Source organism: Tigriopus californicus, chromosome 7 (assembly GCF_007210705.1).
Source record: "Tigriopus californicus strain San Diego chromosome 7, Tcal_SD_v2.1, whole genome shotgun sequence".
Taxonomy (NCBI): Eukaryota; Metazoa; Arthropoda; class Copepoda; order Harpacticoida; family Harpacticidae; genus Tigriopus; species Tigriopus californicus.
Genome location: NC_081446.1, coordinates 11,576,235 through 11,595,208, shown reverse-complemented (window position 1 = coordinate 11,595,208; position 18,974 = coordinate 11,576,235). Strand labels below are relative to the sequence as shown.

At 40.0% G+C, this 18,974-nt stretch overlaps 2 protein-coding genes across 2 annotated transcripts; one reads left to right on the top strand and one right to left on the bottom strand.

The window, feature by feature from the left end:
* The first annotated feature begins 11,934 nt into the window (after window positions 1-11,934).
* Window positions 11,935-17,084, top strand: LOC131883802 (putative ammonium transporter 1). The gene is given in 5 exon segments (XM_059231370.1): window positions 11,935-12,526; window positions 12,593-12,870; window positions 13,167-13,441; window positions 16,090-16,408; window positions 16,472-17,084. Coding segments are annotated over 5 exon segments (1,515 nt in total). The 5' UTR covers window positions 11,935-12,362; the 3' UTR covers window positions 16,951-17,084.
* On the bottom strand, window positions 16,991-18,638 carry LOC131883803 (uncharacterized). Its single transcript, XM_059231371.1, has 3 exons — window positions 18,548-18,638; window positions 18,427-18,489; window positions 16,991-18,364 (listed from the first exon to the last, which is right to left on the bottom strand). Exons 1-3 carry the CDS (start codon window positions 18,578-18,580, stop codon window positions 17,087-17,089), a joined length of 1,374 nt encoding a protein of 457 aa, XP_059087354.1. The 5' UTR covers window positions 18,581-18,638; the 3' UTR covers window positions 16,991-17,086.
* Between the last annotated feature and the right edge of the window lie 336 nt (window positions 18,639-18,974).

Genomic DNA, 18,974 nt, shown 5'->3' with positions numbered 1-18,974 from the left:
AAACAGGGTGGATGATGAGTACTAATTTCAAAAAGGCATCAACGTCTGGACTCTGGACGGTCACATATGACGTGTTTCTTGTTGCGTGTTTGTGTTGTGGATGTAAAATGTTAATGTATAACGTAATACATGAACACAGTCAGGGCATAAGAACTTGAATTGAACGGGAATGAAAAGTTTCTAGTTGAGCCTGGTTTTATCTGCAAAGTTATTTTGTACTTGCTTGTATTGTACGATTTTTGGTCCATTTTAGAGGGGTAATTCGTTTTAATTGAGCGTAATAATTCGTTCATGTTAATGAAACTCGAGGTGGAATTGAACGAATCAATATATTTAAAACTAAAATCATCCTCGTTAAAACTCCGATTTCTAACGTTCACAGGATCACCCAAGATAGCTTAGAACAAAATTTATGCTCCATTCGCATTGGCACAAAAAATGCCGATAAGCTGAAAGTTTAATCTATAGCTTTAATAAATTCTGAGAAATCATATCCTGCTTAGGAATTGCATAAAACCTATCATTTTGATTGGAATCGGAGCAAATGTAGGTGGTTTCAATGTTATTAACACAATTGTTAGAGCTCCAATCTGTGGAATGATGTCAATCCCCTTTTGATTTGCTTCTTCACATTGCAACATTTTTTAGTACCAATCTCTGAATACGAATTTATTTGTCACCGTTCTCATAGGAAGCCGCGAGGGACAAAATGGCCCATCCAGTTTTACTGAAATTGCTGAGCAGAGGTTAAGCCTTATTCAACTATTCGCATTTTTCCGCGGGTTCATTCATTCCAATCAAGGGTCTGTCGAATTCAAGCCACTTAAGGCATCAACTTATAGTAGCTATCACGACCTTTAGTGTCCGATTGTGGTAATTTCCCAAGGCAAGTAAATGCACCACCCATTATACAAGAGCAACAAAATCCCCAATTGCAAATGACCTAAATAACAATTTTCATGGATACCTTTTTGAGCATGTCCCTTGAACTTGACTCCTTTGGCCCATGTATTGAAACATAAGCTCAATATATAAGAGCCGTTTAATATGATATGCCTTCAAGCCCCAATGGATCAATTATCAATTGTTCTGAGTATCATGAGATGGATTACCATCTCTAGTTCAATGTGCCAAGTATCACATTTGATCTACCCTGTGAATGCGGAGAGACGCTTGAGAAAATGTTTTGGGAGGAAAGGGGGTTGCTGTTGTTGTGTTGTTCCTCGAGAGTAGTTATCTTCATTTGAGGAATGTCATTTGTGCAAATGTTAAGGTGATGAGGCTTTTATTGCACCAAAGAGCGCACATAAATTCCCAGGGGTGATGATATTTTTTGTACAAAACTATAACCAGAGAACTTGTCCTGTCCATCCTCGCAAATCTTGATCCTCAATTCTCCCTGGAACGGGCAAATGTTCCAAAGAGCGAATCTTTATGCATGCTCTGTGTCCAATTTGAACTTGGCTTTGCCGAACTAAACCAGGGGCTGGACAGCTTTGTGTATTTGGATCTCAATTCCACTACTGCCATGCACTTTGTAATTGAACTGCATGGTTTCCAAATCCTGGGCTATGCTATCTAAACAACCATCTAATCTGTGAAATGATCTCAAAATATGCAAAGACTTTTTGAACCCCCTTCCTCTCGAGAAATTCCATTCTTGTATGGAGACAGAAATTATGGACCACAGACATTCAAACCAGCAGGCCCATTTGACGAAGTTTGGCTTACAATAAAGGCCAAGAGTAAGATGTATCTTGGCTTTGTTCTTCATTGCAGCCATATCGTTGGAACATTCCAATTTTCATTTCGTGTCCACAAAAAAGCAAGTGACAAAATGTTTTTCAAGTAAGCCCAGGAAGAAGTTGCTTGTTCATCCAGCTCTGTGAGTTCGTGAATCGAGCGGCAATGTTAGAATGGCTTGTCCCTTTCTCTGTGAGCACTCTGGCCTTTATTTCCATGCTCAACCTGAGCTCATCCCATTTCCCTTGAAGTTGCAAAGTTTTTAATAGCACATAAAAATGGTAAAATCGCCAGGGCAGACTAGTCAGCAGCTCGCTCCCGGCTACGGATGTGTACTACATCGTGGACCGGGGGGGGGCAGCCAGACTTTGAGTCTTCAAGTTGTCAGAACTTGTACAATTCGAACCCGACCCACGTCCAAAGGCTTGCAAAGTGCCAAATTGGCCTAAATACGCAACATCCTGTAGGCTGGAATGAATAGCAAACATAGACCAATTGCTACTACAGAAGATCGGAAGACTGGGGAAAGGCTTGGTTTTCAGTGCTTCTATGAGAGAGATGGAGTTATCAATGTTGGTGGTATACTTATACAGATTTTCGGTCTTTCAAAATGATGATGGCGTTGGACGGGGAATTTTCCTCCGTTATAAAGCGCAGAGTTTGCAGACTCTCTTTATTTGAATGACAGCTTGGGGAGTCATTTTCTAGGGAGGCTCTCTGAACTATCAGGCCATCATTGGTCGAACTCTTCGTCTGTTGCCTCTAGACTTCACAGAGCAAGAACTGTGGAAGTGGGGAACAACTTTGGTGGAACAACCCCGCCAACAACATCACCTCTTCCCTCCTCTACGTCGTATCATAGCAACCAAACCACAGCCAACTTGACTCATTAGATACCATTGGGACTCTTTGGTCCAATTATTTATGGAAAGTGCTCACCTGGCAATTACTTGCTTGAGACGTGGGTCTAATTTGACACGGAGGACGAAAAGATGAAGGGAGAACGGTTCGGTTATTTACTAGTGATGAACATGAGTTTGAGAAGTTTGCAATTAGAGAGAAATAAGACTTCTTTTATGGAAACTTCCCGATCGAAACTTCTCAAAGGCCGCCAGGGACTTAAAAAAGCGGCAAAATGGAAAGATTAAAGCTCTATCACTAAAAAGTTTTAATGAAAGAAAAGGTTCAATGAAATTGGCCCTTCCATTGCTCGACTGTCGAATTTGAAGGGGGGGGGGCAAAAAAAGTTTCCATGCACGCTCAAGGCTGGCTGAATTTTCGCACTTTTCAGTTCCGTTTCAACTCAATCGTTAATCGCATTGGATACCCGGACCAACAAAAGATCAAATGGATTCCAGGACCTACAGATGATAACATCAGCTTAGGTTGTTGTGAGCAACAATGGCCCACTTTAATAAAACAACTAGTAGAGCTTTAGCTGGGTCGAGGGGTGACGTAAATCAAGACAAGTTCATCTGGCAATTTTTCAAGTGTCCTTAAACTAAAATGAACTCAAAAATGCAGCGGAGGAGGGATTCAAATTTGGCCCTGGCTTCCGACAAGCGAGAGATGGAACTCGGTTTATCCACTCGCAACTTGGAATGGTGGACCAAGATGGGCGGGCTTATGTTCTTTAAGCTCCGTTAACCTCTGTCGCATGTCTTGACTACAACCTAGTTCCATCCTACTAAAGGCATTTCTAGGGAGGATTTCAGTGTTGCCAGAAGTCCAGCATGGTGTAGGTCTTGTCTGGCGAGTCACCCATAATAATCATAATTAGATGGACTACACTAGGTTGCGAGATGTATTGGCTAAAATATTTCCGATCATTTTCCAGAGGTCGTCGAGACAAGGGTTTCGCCATCGCTTTAGGAACCCTGGTGAACCGTTTTTGGCCCGCATGGTGAGGCTCCTATCTGACCTGCCTTCATGAGTATAGACCAGAGATCTTCACGGGGAGAAACTCTTGTGAAACGTTATCGTAAATTCAGATTTTCAGATGGTAGGAGCCAACGATTCGCCATTGTAGATTTGCAAACCAGAGCCTCAAGATATTTTGGATCACGGACAGAGTAGTTTTAAAGCGACATAGCGAGACACATATCTTTTATGTGGATCTCTAGTTGGAGCCGAGGCTGCCAGTGGAATCAGAATCGGGGAATTCGTGCGTATGGAGAAAGAGGAAGGCACGGAATTTTCTTTTTTCGGCTCTCCTTCCTTAATGCAGTCGTCTCTGTCGTTGAAACAACGAACACATGCATGCACAATCTTGTTGCCTAAGAAATTTATTTTTGCAACTTTTCAAACAAGGTTCTAACATTTCCTTAACGATCACCAACAGATTTCACACGGAACAAAAGGTTGCCGTAATTCCCGTGACTTTTTCCACGATTGTTTTTTTTTGTCATACCCAAGAAGACTGCAAGTATTTATCCTTTTGTTCCTCAGAACTCACTTACGTAATTGACCCAGTAGTTTGGAATGGAATTAGGAGGATTATTTTACAAAAATCTTCGAATCCTCGGTTCTATTTTTATGATAATGAGTGCTTTAGCTTAGCCTCATGGGCATGGTTTTCTGAAACTGATTTTACTACATATTTATCTCAGCTTTTTAGCACTTTTGAATCTACTTGATTAACTTGACTATAGAGACGGCTGAATCTCTTCAAATTGGTGGTTTGCTTAATCGAACCTGTAATGAGACTATTGTTTACATATGGCATCGCACATCCCTGCCTATGAATTAAAGTTCGCACATGTGCAAGAGAGGTTCAAAAAATATGTGATAAAAATTATGACAGGGATGATAAAACCTACGTAAAACTTTGATGGTACGAATGATAAAATGTAAAAAAAATATCTTATGAGCAATATATATGATAACAGCTTACGTAATGGTTTTGTTTTCCTTTTATCGCATGTCGCACTTGCATCCGTATTTGCATACGAATACGTATTTCCAATCCGCCAAACCTAATCGAGGCGACAAGACGGAACCGTATGCCATTTTAAAATAAATCTAAACTAGTTTGCTCTTTGATTTCGACTCCTCCTTATTTCGCATAGCTTGCTTTTCCACAAACCATTGAACTGATATCCTTGCTAACTTCAATGAGTCGGAGGTGATCCAAAGTTCTCCAGAAAACAGTCTCAAAAAGCGAGTGCTCCACCGCCAAAAGAGCCTCAAAGCGAGCGACAGTGGGTAATTTAATGAAACTTTTAGATCCCGGAATTATGTTATGTGTTCTCGCACCTCTTTGTTTTACGGCCATTACGGTAATCGTTCCATCTCATGAAAAGGTTCACCGGTCTCGCTTCTCCTCGAAGAAAGATAATTAACAGTCCCATTTCTTTCAGACCTCACTAATCTCCCATCCATTCGTGACCACAACGCCCAACCAGCCAACCAACCAACCAACTAACCAACCCATCCAAGCTCACTCACTCACCACATGTGCGTACACACTTTCGTCCTCTCATCCCCATTTTCGTTCCATCCATGACGAACAGGGACCAACGAGGATTGGGAACGGGGAAGGGGGCTTTTCTCCCCATGAAACCGAGGTGTCCCTTCCTTTCCTTCGCGCTTTATTGAGTTGGTTGGTTGGTGGGTTGAGACCGACTTGAGGGTAAATCCATGGTTTTCCACGAAGGAATCTTTTACATTGTGGTTTTCGGAAAAGGGAGCGATTCTGATTAAACTCATGCCTTCCTCGGAGAATTACTTTTTTCCTATGGAACGCATAGAAAACAGGGTGAGAAAGGGGACAAGGGGGATGCTGGAATCTTTCATTGACCTCGTTAGGTTATTGATAAGGTTTCTGAGCATCCCAATCTCAACGAGAAGGAATGCCTTGCGATTATGCTCAGTGTTATGGACATAGAATGGTTGAAGGGGATGTATAATAGATAATGGTTCTCTGGATAGTTTTCGACAACTGGGAAAACCAAATTGCCATCCTATTGTTTTCGCCGAGTTTGGGCTCGATTGATGAGGATAGCTGTCAGAATTTGAGAAGAAAAACGGCTCTTTGTTGGTTCGAAAATTCCTAAGGAAATGAGAAAATGTCCAGAAATAGAAAGATCCTCGAGTCCGGAAGCAAGTTATCATCTGGTCTGCTCAAGCCAGTTCAGAGCATCCCATAGATTACCGATATGGCGATATCACATGCAAATGTTAAAAAGGCTTCATGGAACCACCAGTTCTAGCCTGGAAATCTCCCTTTAAAGTTTCCAAAGCATAGCATGTGAGCGATTTGTAGCACCGCAAATAGGACAAGAGATGAAGGAGAACAGAGATTTCCGGTGAGGCCAGTCTAACGAGCACCAATTGTACCGCCGTAACAGATGGAAGGTCATTTGTTCGGATTTTTCGCTCATTTTCTTCCTCGAGTCCAGCCCACTTGGGACAGCCGGTTCCTCCTCCCATCATCACAATGGTCCATACCGATCAGGCGATCACACACACTCCCTCCCACATTCGTGGTAAGAACGCTTTGGGACCGGGGATACACCTTTCTTTCATCGTTTTGTACGCTCTCCCAACTCAAACACACAACAGAGCTTTGCTTTGTTTCGCCTTCCTGGCTAAGGCAAGGCAAGTGATTTCTGGATTCCTAGAGTTCGCCGCCTGTCAGCGCAACTGAGTATAAGAACAATTGTAAGAGAGTTCATGAGTTATTTTTTTTTATCCAGGGCATGTCAGACAAAGCTTGGGGGTTTATGATTGACAAAAGTACAAATTATCTAAAAACTAGTTGACAAGCAAAGGGCGGTTGAATACGAAGTGGCAAGTTCATGTTGTTGAGTCTCTTTTCAAGAGATTTCATTTGCTCTCATTGGCAACTCGTTGCGTATTGTGTATATACATTACAGTGTGACTGTAATAAAGTTCACACTCCATCAATGCCTTCTTCAGATAATGAATCCAAGCGTAGCAGCTCCCATGATAAAGGTTAATTCCTGCAACATACCAGGAGTGGTTTCAGTTGGTAATGAAATCCGTTGACAGAACTCAGCCTATTTGTGATTAACCCAAGAGAAACATTTTCATTTCGCTTAATATTTTTCAGTTTAGATGCGACAAAAAATCCCCCATCAGCACCTCAAGTTCAGCTTCAATGGCATCAGAAGAAAGACGATTGACTCGGCAACCATTCAATCTAACTTCAAATAAGATATTCAAGCAATTTTGTAAGCAAACCATATTGTAATAAATCCGATCAACTTGGCCGAACGCATTCAAAACAAAGATCTTTAAAGAAATCTGTCTGGCTTTATTACCTTAAAGTTATTGGTGGGCAGTTTAGTGTTTTTGTGGGTTAGCTGGGACAGTATTATCACCGCAATAATTTCCATGTTCGTTTTGCGTATAAAAAAAACTTCAAAGAAAAAAAATACAATTCTTTTTAAAATGTATCTAGATATCCTCCCTACCCTTGTGTTATGATCAAATGACATGGCCCACGAACCATTTTCTAAAACTGCCCTTAACCGATCATATGGCCACTTATTGGCTCCTCTCACTCCTCTCACGCCCTCAACGGGGAGCATGAAACATGGAATGCGGACTCAGAATGGCCAAACCTACCATCATAACACAGATGGTCCAAGTTTTGACCGTGGTATTAACAGGATTTTGAACACATTTGCAGCTTCACAAATTACCCCGAAGGCATTTTGGCCAATCCCAACGTAACCAATCTATTTTTCGTTTCATTTGGCCGAAAGAGATCAGGAACAAATTATGCATATCGAATAGAAAGATGGAAACGTGTATCGTGAGGAATCGTGCTCGAGTTTCTATTTGGTTATCTAAAGCCTCCAGGATCCATTTTGGACCCTAGAGTGAAGGAAATGACTGGATCTTGCGAGCAAAATGAGCCGTTTCCATTAGGGCACCATGTGGGGAAATGAGTCTCAAACATCTGTAGCCAAGTGATAAGCAATGACCTTTGGCCAATTAGTCTGCGGTGGATCAAGAAAGGCCACGAAACTTCTCAAGGACATGCCTTATGTACGTACTTCAATTACTGAAGCAATGAGAACCACATTTCAGCTTCAACGGCTCGCTTTGTGGTTTTGGAATTGCCAGGAATTTCGGTAAGCAAGGTAAAAACGATTGTTATCATGAGCTTGTTTTGCTTGTAAAATCTGGAACTGCTGCGTTATTGGTTTATTAGTGACATGTTAACGATTTTTTTGGAGACGAAAGAAAACAATGAATGAATTATTTATCCCGCTTTTGCTCTATTCTCCCCACACATTTAAAATGGCAAAAGTAAAGATAGGATGTTCGGTGCTGAACAAAACAATGACCCAGCTGATAATCAGACCTGTGTGAATAACTTCATAAATATAATTAATTATAATTACAAAATTACGGTTTGCAACGTAATTAGTTTCAATTACCTTGTTTTCAAAAAAAAATCATTACCATTGTTTTTCAATTGTATTGTATTTCATTTACGCTTTCTTTTGCTCTTGTACAAAAGATTTCAGGTCATTGACGAATGTTTAACAAACCCCGTTTAGAAACTTTCTTATCACTTTTGCTTGCAATTTGCCATTAGTCTTTATATGAAATTGTTGTGTGATTTTAATAGCCTTTACATTCATCGCTTGAATGGCGTTATTGTTGTTTAAACATCTTCATATTTCTTTAAAAATTTTTTTTGAAAACAGACGTTTCAGGACCTCTTTTCATAATAAGTATGTATTTGGAAATGCAAATAAAATTGTCTGCATTCATCTTTGCATATAATGCCTTGCTGAACATCTGTCAATTTATCATCAGCATCGTCAAAGACATTGGAATTTGATGAGATAGATTTGTCTAAAGCATATAAAAACCGCGAGGAAAATGGTTCGAAATAAAAGGTTGTGTGAGCTGAACAACGATGTATATCTAAGAATAAGATAAAGTCTATGCGTGAAAATGAAACTGCAATTTGGAATTGAAAAAGTTCAATTGAATTGGTCCAGATGTAACTATTTTGAATGAGCCCAAATGTAATTCAATATACAGTGCCAATCTGCAAAACGTAAAGTGATTTAATTACCCTAATTTTGTAATGAAGTTTTTTGCATTTTCCGCTAAAAAATTTCTTGCGCAGGAATGCATCCAAGAACAACAATTTTTGTTTTTTGTTCAACTTTGTAACTTCAAACGCCGCCGAGTTGGAAGCCTTGCGGCAGCGGGTCTCGGATTTGCTTGACGCGCAAGTCAATCTCAAAACAATTGTGGACATTGTGGGCTGCTCCGAGAACCTCGTGTTCAAAATAAAGCGGATGAAAAAGAATGGCGAGAGTTTGGCAAGGAAACCAGGGAGTGAAGGACACAACAAAAAGTGGCCACAAGTCCAAGGTGACCCAGGAGTGGTGCAAGGCCAATTTTCCAGCTTTCTGGCCCTGGACGATCTGGCCGCCGTCCAGCCCGGACCTGAAACCGTTGGACTATGGCGTTTGGTGCGAAGTGGAGAGGAAGGCCTGCAAGACCCCTCACCGGAGCGTGGACGACCTGAAGGCCTCCATGGAGTGGAAGTAGGCCAACATGTCCGAGGACTTCATCAAGAAGACATGCAAGGTCTTCAGGTCCAGGCTGGAGGCCATGATCCGCGCAAGAGGTGGCCATTTCGAAAAATAAAGCTTTGAAACATCTATGATTAAGTACAAACTATTTCAAATAAATCCATAGCTTCCTTCTTCATGGACTTGATGAAGTTTGACACTCCCACTTTACTTTACGTTTTGCTGATCGGCACTGTAAATACAAGAAAATTCAATTGTAAAAACGACATTGTACTCGTAGCTACAATTACAACCACAATACAGGTCTGCCGATCAATGATATTGACAATCAAATATTTTAAGATTGTTATTTTGTTTTGCATGTATATGCAACAAGTTGAGTTATGGTACCAAATGGAGTTTTCTTAAAGCTGACATCGTACCCTAGAATTATCACCATAACCATGTCAATCAAACTTTTTAATATCAGTTGTTCATATTAGTGTTAATTAAACTTTCCTCTTTTTTTATATATAAAATAGCAAAGAGCTCGGACGAAAGTTTTGAATTGATGATCACTCAACCTAGAATTTCCACTCTTTTTTTTTTTTTGTTGAAAAGGTTGGGAGTCTTGTTTACTCGTTCTCAAAGAAGCCATTACCTACAATTACTGAACGCTACAAATAAAAAACAAAGATATGTCCTCTAATCTGGCTAGATATGATTACTGAAGAGGAATGGTTTAGTTCATATTTGGGCTAGTTTTTTTTTTAAATTGCTTTCTTACATTCGGTCCCAGATTCAAGTTGACTTTCTGCTCGATGTTTTACAACCTATTTATAGCTTGAGGTGTTAGTATCCCAGATATTAACCGAAGTTGCTCATCGCACTTCAATGTACAAGCAGTATGCTGTACTACATGCATGTCCAGCTGCCCCGATGCAGTTACTGTAATGACGTACGACTCCTCACGCTTCTTGGGTTTGTCAAAGAAGAGGGCAAACCTAAAGCACTTGATAAAGAGAGGACATTCGGAGACGATTGCAGGAACATCGCATTGTGTACCCAAGGGGGTTGACTTTGAACCCATTTAGTTACGTGATTCACAAAGTAAAGTCCAAATTCAGGAACCCAATGGCTTGATGGCTTGTGTGCCTCCTATTGCTGACAAAAAAGAAACACAATAGGAGTCAATCTGCTCGACACACAAGAACCAAAATGTGATTGAAAAATGATTCAAAACAATGCTTCAGCTGGCTTGGTCAGAGTGTCACCTTTCTTTCAAGAGCTCTAAGCAAACCTTACGCGCCGTAGACGCACGAATACTACAAAGGTTAAACGGTTTTTCTTCCTCTCATAGGGGGAGGGCTGAGGCACTGAGATTTTAAAGTACCTTTGACTCAAGAGTGTGAACCATCACCTTGAAAGTAACTTTTCAATTTCAGCTGACCACTTTATTCCCTTTTTGGGGCTTCTATTTAGCTCAAGGTGGAAGACTTCTTGAGGTTTTTCGTGGGTTATTCATATAAATGGAAGGAGAAATAAAAGTTTTTATTCAGTTTTTGGTGGAAGGCAGTTAGGTTTGCTCGTTTGTCTCCGAATAAGAAAGTTCTTAGAATCAAAACCGTCCTTAATTTCAGGGAATGGCAACCTCATCAAGCGTATCAACTGTCAGATTTGAATATTTATCCACTTAATTTGTTTAAATTGTGAATGCCATTGCAACTTCATGTCACAGGCTGCAGAAACAATAGGCCCAGATCGAAACCAGCAAATCTTGGGGTGGTCTGAATTACCCTTGAGAAGCCAAGGGAAAACAAACAGCTGACGTCGTTCAAACTATCGACAAGATCCCCAGCCAATCTGCTCTATGCAAAGGCTTAATTTGTCATTCTTCTTTGCCATTGATTTGCTGGCTATTTGAAGCTAACAGTATTTGATGCTGAGACAAGACATTGGTGAAACTTTACCACAAATGACATTTTTTGAGTTTTGCAACACAACTCACTTAATTATAGAAAACTCCATTCAATCTTGGTGCAAGTTGGCTGTGATGTTTTTCCAAGTTTGCTCTCCAAAAAATACCGATGATCAGATTAGTACACTACATTTTTCCTTGAATGCCCTTTCCTTCACATGACCAATAGTCGGTGTATGTTTTAACACAATTCTAAAACAAATTGCAAAATAAAGCAACTGAAAATTGTTTTGAATTCCTGTGCGTAGGTTTGTAAATCTTGCCATGTTATCAGATCATCATTCCATTTTGTAAGAAACAATTATAAGAATAAATCAACAACTGCTATTTCCTTTGTAAGACATTGCCCCCATCCGATTTTAAATCAGCTAGGTAAAACTTGAAAAAAGAGCAATACATGCATAAAGGTACGTTGGCACACCCTTTTTCACACAAAAAAATAATAATTTCCTATCAGCAGGTTGTTTGTGTTGGTTCTCTTATATTTAAGACCTTTGTAAACGAATCTTGAAGACTAGCTCAAAAGCTTGTTTCTGACGGTCGGGCGTTTAACTTTTGTTTGACGTCACCAAAGCCAGAGATTGTTGGAAAAATCCCCTTCGTACAAGGGACTGTATTTAAAGAGAACCGCTCGTAGGCTTCAACATTGGTGCCAGTTAAAAGAGTCAAATTTCATAAATCCATGTCGTCTTTCTGCATTCAATAGATATTAAATGTGCAATTTTTTTACAACCGAGCCATTTTGATCTTTTTTTTTTTTTTATCACTTCAAAAGCTACTTTCAAATCACCCAAAATATTAACATCGAATGGTTCCAAATGTAATTGCACTTACCTGACTGGCGCATAAACTTTCTTCTGAACTGGATTGCTCACAATACAGCCAAAACAGGTCATCCAATCCACTCGATCCAAATAGATCTGTCTCTTAAGATACCTTCCCTTAGCTCTAATGGTTATCCACCATCCAAAAGTACAGCCCGGGCTTCTCATGGTATGGGGTGCCAAGGTGATGAGATCCCCATACAGGTTATGCGACGAAACCCAACTTCTGAAACTTAGCAGTACAAGAACAGTAGTCAGAGAGTGAGGATCTTATTGGCGTTTGACTTGGAACTTATTAGACCCAACATGTCCAACGGGACCGAGGATGCTCCCTTGGAGAACACCACCGAAGGTCGAACTGACCTGGCCATTCTTCAAGGTAACATGGACGCTTTTTTCCTCATCGTCAATGGGTTTCTTATCTTCTTCATGCAAGGCGGATTTGCTTTCTTGGAAGCGGGGGCCGTCAGGTGAGTATCACTAGCATTGGCATTTGGTTCTCGCTTAGACTACCATAACCGTTGTGACTTTTTCAGGACCAAAAATACTGTTAACATCCTTATCAAGAATATGCTGGATGCTTTGATTGGAGGAGTAGCTTACTGGATACTGGGTTGGGCAGTTGCTTATGGAGCTTATGGCAATGGATTCATTGGTGGCTCTAACTTCCTTAGTATCCATATGGATTACGCCAATTACCCCATGTGGTTCTTCCAGTTCGTGTTTGCAGCCACAGCCGCTACCATTGTTTCGGGTAGCATCGCTGAGCGATGTCAATTCTTTGCATACTTCGTTTACAGTATTCTAATCACAGGTAAGACACGGCTCTTGGGAGTACTTCTTTATAGAATTACGGCGACGTAAGAAGCCTACGAAACGATGAAACTAATAGAAACACACATAAATCCGAAGTTTTAAAAGAAATAGGGTCAGTTGGTTTTCTTCATTCCTTTTGGAAAGAAATTGAAATCCGCTCAAACTGCTCATTTTTTGTTAGTATAATAAATTCTTAAGTAGGGGACACAAGTGCGATGTTGACGATTTTTAAGTTAACCATGTTTTTCAATTAACACCAATAAGTAACTATAAATATTTTTGTATAATTTGCAGCTTGGGTATACCCGCCAGTGAGTCATTGGGCTTGGGATAGCAATACGCCCGGATGGTTGAACAGCATGGGCTACCAAGATTTTGCTGGCAGTGGTGTAGTCCACCTCTTAGGAGGAACATGTGCTCTTGTGGGTTGCGTGATCATTAAGCCCCGAATGGGTCGCTTTGAAGCCAATGGCAAACCCCATGAAATGCCAGGCCATTCTGTGCCGTTGGCCGCATTAGGAGGATTCATTCTCCTTTTCGGATTTTTGGCTTTCAATGGAGGATCTCAAGTAAGTCCAATTTCCATATTTGATGTGTAGATCTAATGAGAGTTTTCGCCAATTCATACGTTTTTGGTAGGTTTCTGAATTAATCGTTTAGTGTATAATTGTACATTTCTTCTTGTTCATTACACATTAAAAATGTATAAGATTGAAAATAACTTTTGTAACCTTTCTAAAATTCCTTGATGTTAGAAATATCATTTAGATCAATTTGAAGGTTTCAATGTTCAACCGAATCTCATTTGTTGCATAACGTAAAGATTTGTTACTTGCCAGGTTATACTTTACTCTTCATCTCGTGCGTTCATTAAGATGAGGTAAATTGCTGGGATATTGATTAGAAGATCAAATTGGGTTCGACGATCACGAAATAGTTTTAGGGGATTGGACAAAGAGATTTAAAAATGAGGGTCTCTGATCTCTCCGAATACAAGAGCTCTCTCGTTCCTTAACAGTGAAATGTTCGCAGTAAAGACTTGGGCCTGTTCTACCTTTTGCAATCCTGCGAGGATTGTGGAGCCCAAAGAGGAGAGGTATGCTCAAGATATGACCGAACAATCGAGTTGTAAAGAGTTAGCATCAAATGGATATGTACAGAAAATTTTTCGTTGTCTTGGCGGACCAATTCATAATAAAAGGAGGAGAGGGCATTACCTCACTTCAGAGGGTTGAGTCAATGATACAATCGTTCTCAAACAAGGCCTAATGGTGGTTTTCTATGGATTCCTGTCGATAAGGTTGACAAAATTCAACAATTCAAAATTGTTCTTTTCGTAGTTAATCGGGCGAAAATGGAGGAATATTCTTATAGTACAGATTTATTGATTGCGCATTGGGTTTAAAATCCATATTCCTAGCCATTGGTTTAGATTGAGGAAAAATGGATTTGGTACTTAGGCTCATGAATAGATTTCCAAACTTCTGGTTCAACTAGCATTTTGAAGTGTCCAGGAAAAATAATCCCAGACAAACTCAAAGAATGTCTTTTACAACCAGTATTATCATTACCCAAGACTTTGATGCACTGATAACTTGTACATTGGGTTAAGATTTAGAGGAGAAGCGTAAAATTCGCATTTGAATGCATATCAATTCTAGCTGACGTATGCAACCTTAAAAGGACATGATTGAAATAAAGGAATTCTTTAGGATTCCAATAGTTCGAAGCATGAGGGTGAAATATATGTTTGTTTGTATTTACCCTTGAGTTTTTTTGAGATTGGATAATGTGTAAAATAACATACAGAACTACAGTTTTACACATTTGCTCTTAAAAAGGGCAAAAATCCTTTGATTGATCTAATCAAGTGATTTAAACCAAATATGGACAAAATACTACAGCTTAACTCAACTTAAATAAATTATCTTTCCGACCCTATTAATCTGATACCTCTATTTTTAACAGAAAGCAAAAAAGGCCTATGACTAAGATTGTATGCCTCCTAACACTGTATCGAAAAAGCTTTGACACAGCCAAACATCTTTTCCTGTTAACAACAATAATATGTACTATTCGCAAACAACATCATACTGTCAGCCCTTGTTCATTATAAATTGCATTATAAAAGTGACAAGATAATTTGAGTGTCAAAGCCTGTCTTATTGAGCACGTGGAGTTTTCGAATTAATTCAGTGGGTCGAGCAATGAGTTCGGTTTGAGACCAATCTCAAAACCAGTTCCTCTCGATTCCTTTACCCTCATCGTTGCGCTTTTTTCTGTGCTTGTTTGGGAGTACATTCATAGCTTTGTAGTCCCATTACGAAATAATGCACACATAAATGCTGTAACAAAGAACCCAAAGTCTCTAACACACTTAAAACTTTGATATAGCAACACAAGCGCATTTACTATTCATTACATATTCATATTAATGATGGCAATACTAGCTTAAAGAAAGGAAAAGGACGAGAGAGTAGAGTAACATACTCTTTCAGCCAAACAGAATGCGTGTTTGAACTTTGTGGATGCAGAATAAAGAACTGGAATATCGACCCTATAGAGAGCACATGTTTATGTATGCTCAAGAGTGTTAACAAGCAAACCAGTTGGATTCCAAATTTGCTTGCTAAACATCAATTAATCTTCTGTAGAGGTCTAATCCTACCATGACAAATGCATTTCACACACTTCTCTCCTTACGGTTCCTTGCCGTTTTCAAGTTTGTCGTTCTAATATGACCATAAAGTTATGGGTGCTACATTAAAATGGGGATCGTTGTATTGTTGATGCCTCAACATCCCAATTATTGAGGAATAATTGACAAACCAATATATTGTTGTGAAGAACATTTTTTCGCTCAGCACGGGTCTTTCAAGCATTTCAAATATTGTAACACAGTGTTTGGTGCATTAAAACTTGGGGTTTTGTTAAGTAATTATCAGAGTTCTGTTTTATTCGTCCGAGATATTGAGGCACAATTTTGACCTTTAACCTTACTTGAATAATTACCTTTACAAACTGACTCTAAAGTGCTGTTTTTTCTCTCGACGCAAGAAAACAAATTGCAAAATTGAATTCATACAGTTTAGCTTATTGACCTCAAAGAAATATTTTGATACCCCCCTCTTGTATCAATCTTGCTATTGTTTATTTGCACCTATTGGTAGATTATTTCCTTAAAAAATCCTAAAAATAAAAATTATTTTCTTTACAGGCATCTATATCGCAAGATGGTGATGCAGAGGCCGTAGCTCGTGCCGTTGTCAATACCATTTTGGGCGGTTGTGGAGCAGGCCTGACTGTTCTGGTCATGAACAAATTTGTGGTCGGTATTCATTGGAGTTACCTCATGACCCTCAATGGAACTTTGGCTGGCATGGTGGGGATGTGCGGGGGATGTAAAGTCTACCAACCCTGGGCGGCCATCGTCATCGGGATCATTTGAGGTGGAGCATTCCTGTTGGTCCACTTTGCAATGCTTAAATTCCAATTCGACGATCCTTTGGACGCCGTGGCTGTTCATGGAGCTGGTGGTGAGTAACTCGATCACAATCCCTGTCGTAGAATAACATGTAACGAATTCATGTCTTCCTCAGGTCTTCTTGGTGTCTTGATGGTCCCATTCTTTGCCTATGGAACGGGCATTTTTTGGGTTGGACACACGGAGGAAGCATGGAGGAGCCTCGGTATCAATCTTTTAGGAGCCGTGGCCATCATTTGTTGGAGTGGTTTCTGGTCTTTGCTGATCTTTTACCCACTAAGCTACTTCAAAATGTTGCGGATTGACCGTGAGACTGAGTTTCGAGGCAACGATCTGGTCAAGCACGGAGAGTCCGCATATCCAGCTGATGCCTGGGTCGAGCTACAGTACAATAATGACAATAGTAGCACACCCCATCATATGAGTGGAACTTCGGGCGATCGAAAAATCTCCAATTCTACCTACAATAATGCCAATGAAATGGTTCCCACACATTCTGCTTTAATGAGCGGGCTGGGAACAACTTTTGGATCCGCCATCATTACTGGCGAATCCAGGACCAATGGAGTAGACAATAAGGCTTTTGGCAATTGAAAACCTACGGTAGCATACTCGAAGAAAAACTCAAAGCAACTCCCAAATGCAATAGATATTTCAAAAATATGTTCCACATTGCACAAACCAATAAACAAGTCCATTGTGCACTTTCAATGGCGTCCTCAACTCAATTTCACAAATGGTTTTTAAAACGACTTTGACGGAACAAACCAAACTTGTTCCTGTAATTTCGCCACCCTGAGTTAAGATTGCCGAATCTTAGAAAGGGTTTATATTTCATTGGATGTGATTCCACATATTCGACCTCTTGGACCCGTTGTCCCTCAGGAACATCAGGAGCTGAAGGGTAGTCTGGATCGACGTAAGCAATTTCCGCGTCTACATTTCCAGGACCATGGCTTGGACCGTTTACCAATTGGTCCGGATTAGGATCTTTCTCAACTTTTCGAGCCCAAGGGGTTGGAACCGTGTTGGAACTATGAGAAGTTTTGGGTTCAATTGCCGTGCCAGTTTTGTTTGTGGGGAGGATTGGACAAGGACCCGTGGAGTTATCACATGAGCTGACTAACTCGTGTAACATTTCTTTATGATAATCCTTCATCATGTTCATCATGAACTTGACCGGATGGCTCGAATTTGTACTAGAGCTGATTCCTGGATCTTGAGACTGGGTTGCTTCCGTGGAATTCATAACCAAATCTTTGAAAGGCTCGGTATTCGGATTTGTCAAAGTTGGAGCCTTTTCCAATAATGGCTCAACAGAGGTCATTTGGTGATTGAATGTAATTGCTGTTGATGTCTCCCCCTCATCTAATAGACCTTCAGTGCTGTGATCCAAAAATGTTGGATTGCTGAATTGACTTTCGTATTGATCGGTGAAAATTTCAATTGACTCTTTAGCGTAAAGAGGTTCTGTCGTGAAATGATGATTTGAATTCTGAGACACTTGGGAGTTGAAATCATAATCCTGTGGAAGTGGAGTAAGCCCACCATTTCTCAAATTTGACTCCTGCTTGATCCTATTGTCCATGCCTGGGATGTCTGTACTAATATCCAATGGAAAACTTGAGGAGGGCAATTCATCCCAATCCTCGTTCAAGGAATATGTAGTCAACAGGTCGAGGGATTCTTCAGTAGTTCCTGAAATGTCTTCAATGGTCCATGGATCATCAGAAGTAACTTTCAAGAGAGAATCAAGTTTGACTTTGGAAACTTCGGATCCTTGATTGGCTCGGCTATGTAATTCCTCATTGATCGTTGGATTCTCGTACATAGGAGGCATCGGCTCATTATTCGGGTCCCAGTTTACGGGATTTGCTTTGGAGAAAAACTCCTCCTCATAGAGACTGAGCAGTTCCAACAATAACTCGTGTATACGGGCTTTGCTCCCTCGAAATTGAGAATTCAAGAAATCATGAGAAGGCTCGAGAGACTGGTGGCTTCTTAGATTCTAAAAAGAGATTCTTGATTAAACATTAAGTTCACTTTGGGATCTCAAATCTCAGTTCTCACAGAAGTAAGGGTCTTGAGAGGCCCATGTTTGGAGGGCCCAGCCTGGCCGTGAATCCCAATGACCTGAAATAACTGTATTGTTGAGATTTTGTGGGGAAGACTATGCATTGTATTTACTTACAATAGTTGTTATGAATATCAAGCTTAAATTCATGTCGACTGGCAAAACTGAATTACTAAACAAAAGACAATGAAAACAATGACCTTTGTTTGCTAAACGTAATTTGAATCCGATCTCTCACTGTCTTGTTTTCTGTTAACCTTGGATTTCAACGCTAACGTTGCTATTGCTGCGATTTTTTATGCAACAAACATTTCAGTAATCAATTAAAAATTTTAAAATATTTTTTGTTCAAAACTCAAAGGATCAAAGTGTTGAATCTAATAAATAGGGCCGGCCAAAACTTGCAGATAAATATGGTATTTATTGACACCAAATTTGTAAAAAAAAAAATCAACCGAATTTGCAATAAAATTTGCAATTAAACTTTCCAAGACATAGGCATCAACTCATTCGGGGGGGGTGGTTGTCTGTACCGGCAATTTTT

What these genes read in the sequence shown, in the direction of transcription:
- LOC131883803 (XM_059231371.1), bottom strand. Translation starts at nt 18,580, where the DNA reads ATGAATTTAAGCTTGATATTCATAACAACTATT. An exon ending in TGATATTCATAACAACTATT is followed by an intron (nt 18,490 to 18,547) that starts GTAAGTAAATAC and finishes CAGTTATTTCAG; the next exon opens with GTCATTGGGATTCACGGCCA. An exon ending in CTCTCAAGACCCTTACTTCT is followed by an intron (nt 18,365 to 18,426) that starts GTGAGAACTGAG and finishes ATCTCTTTTTAG; the next exon opens with AATCTAAGAAGCCACCAGTC.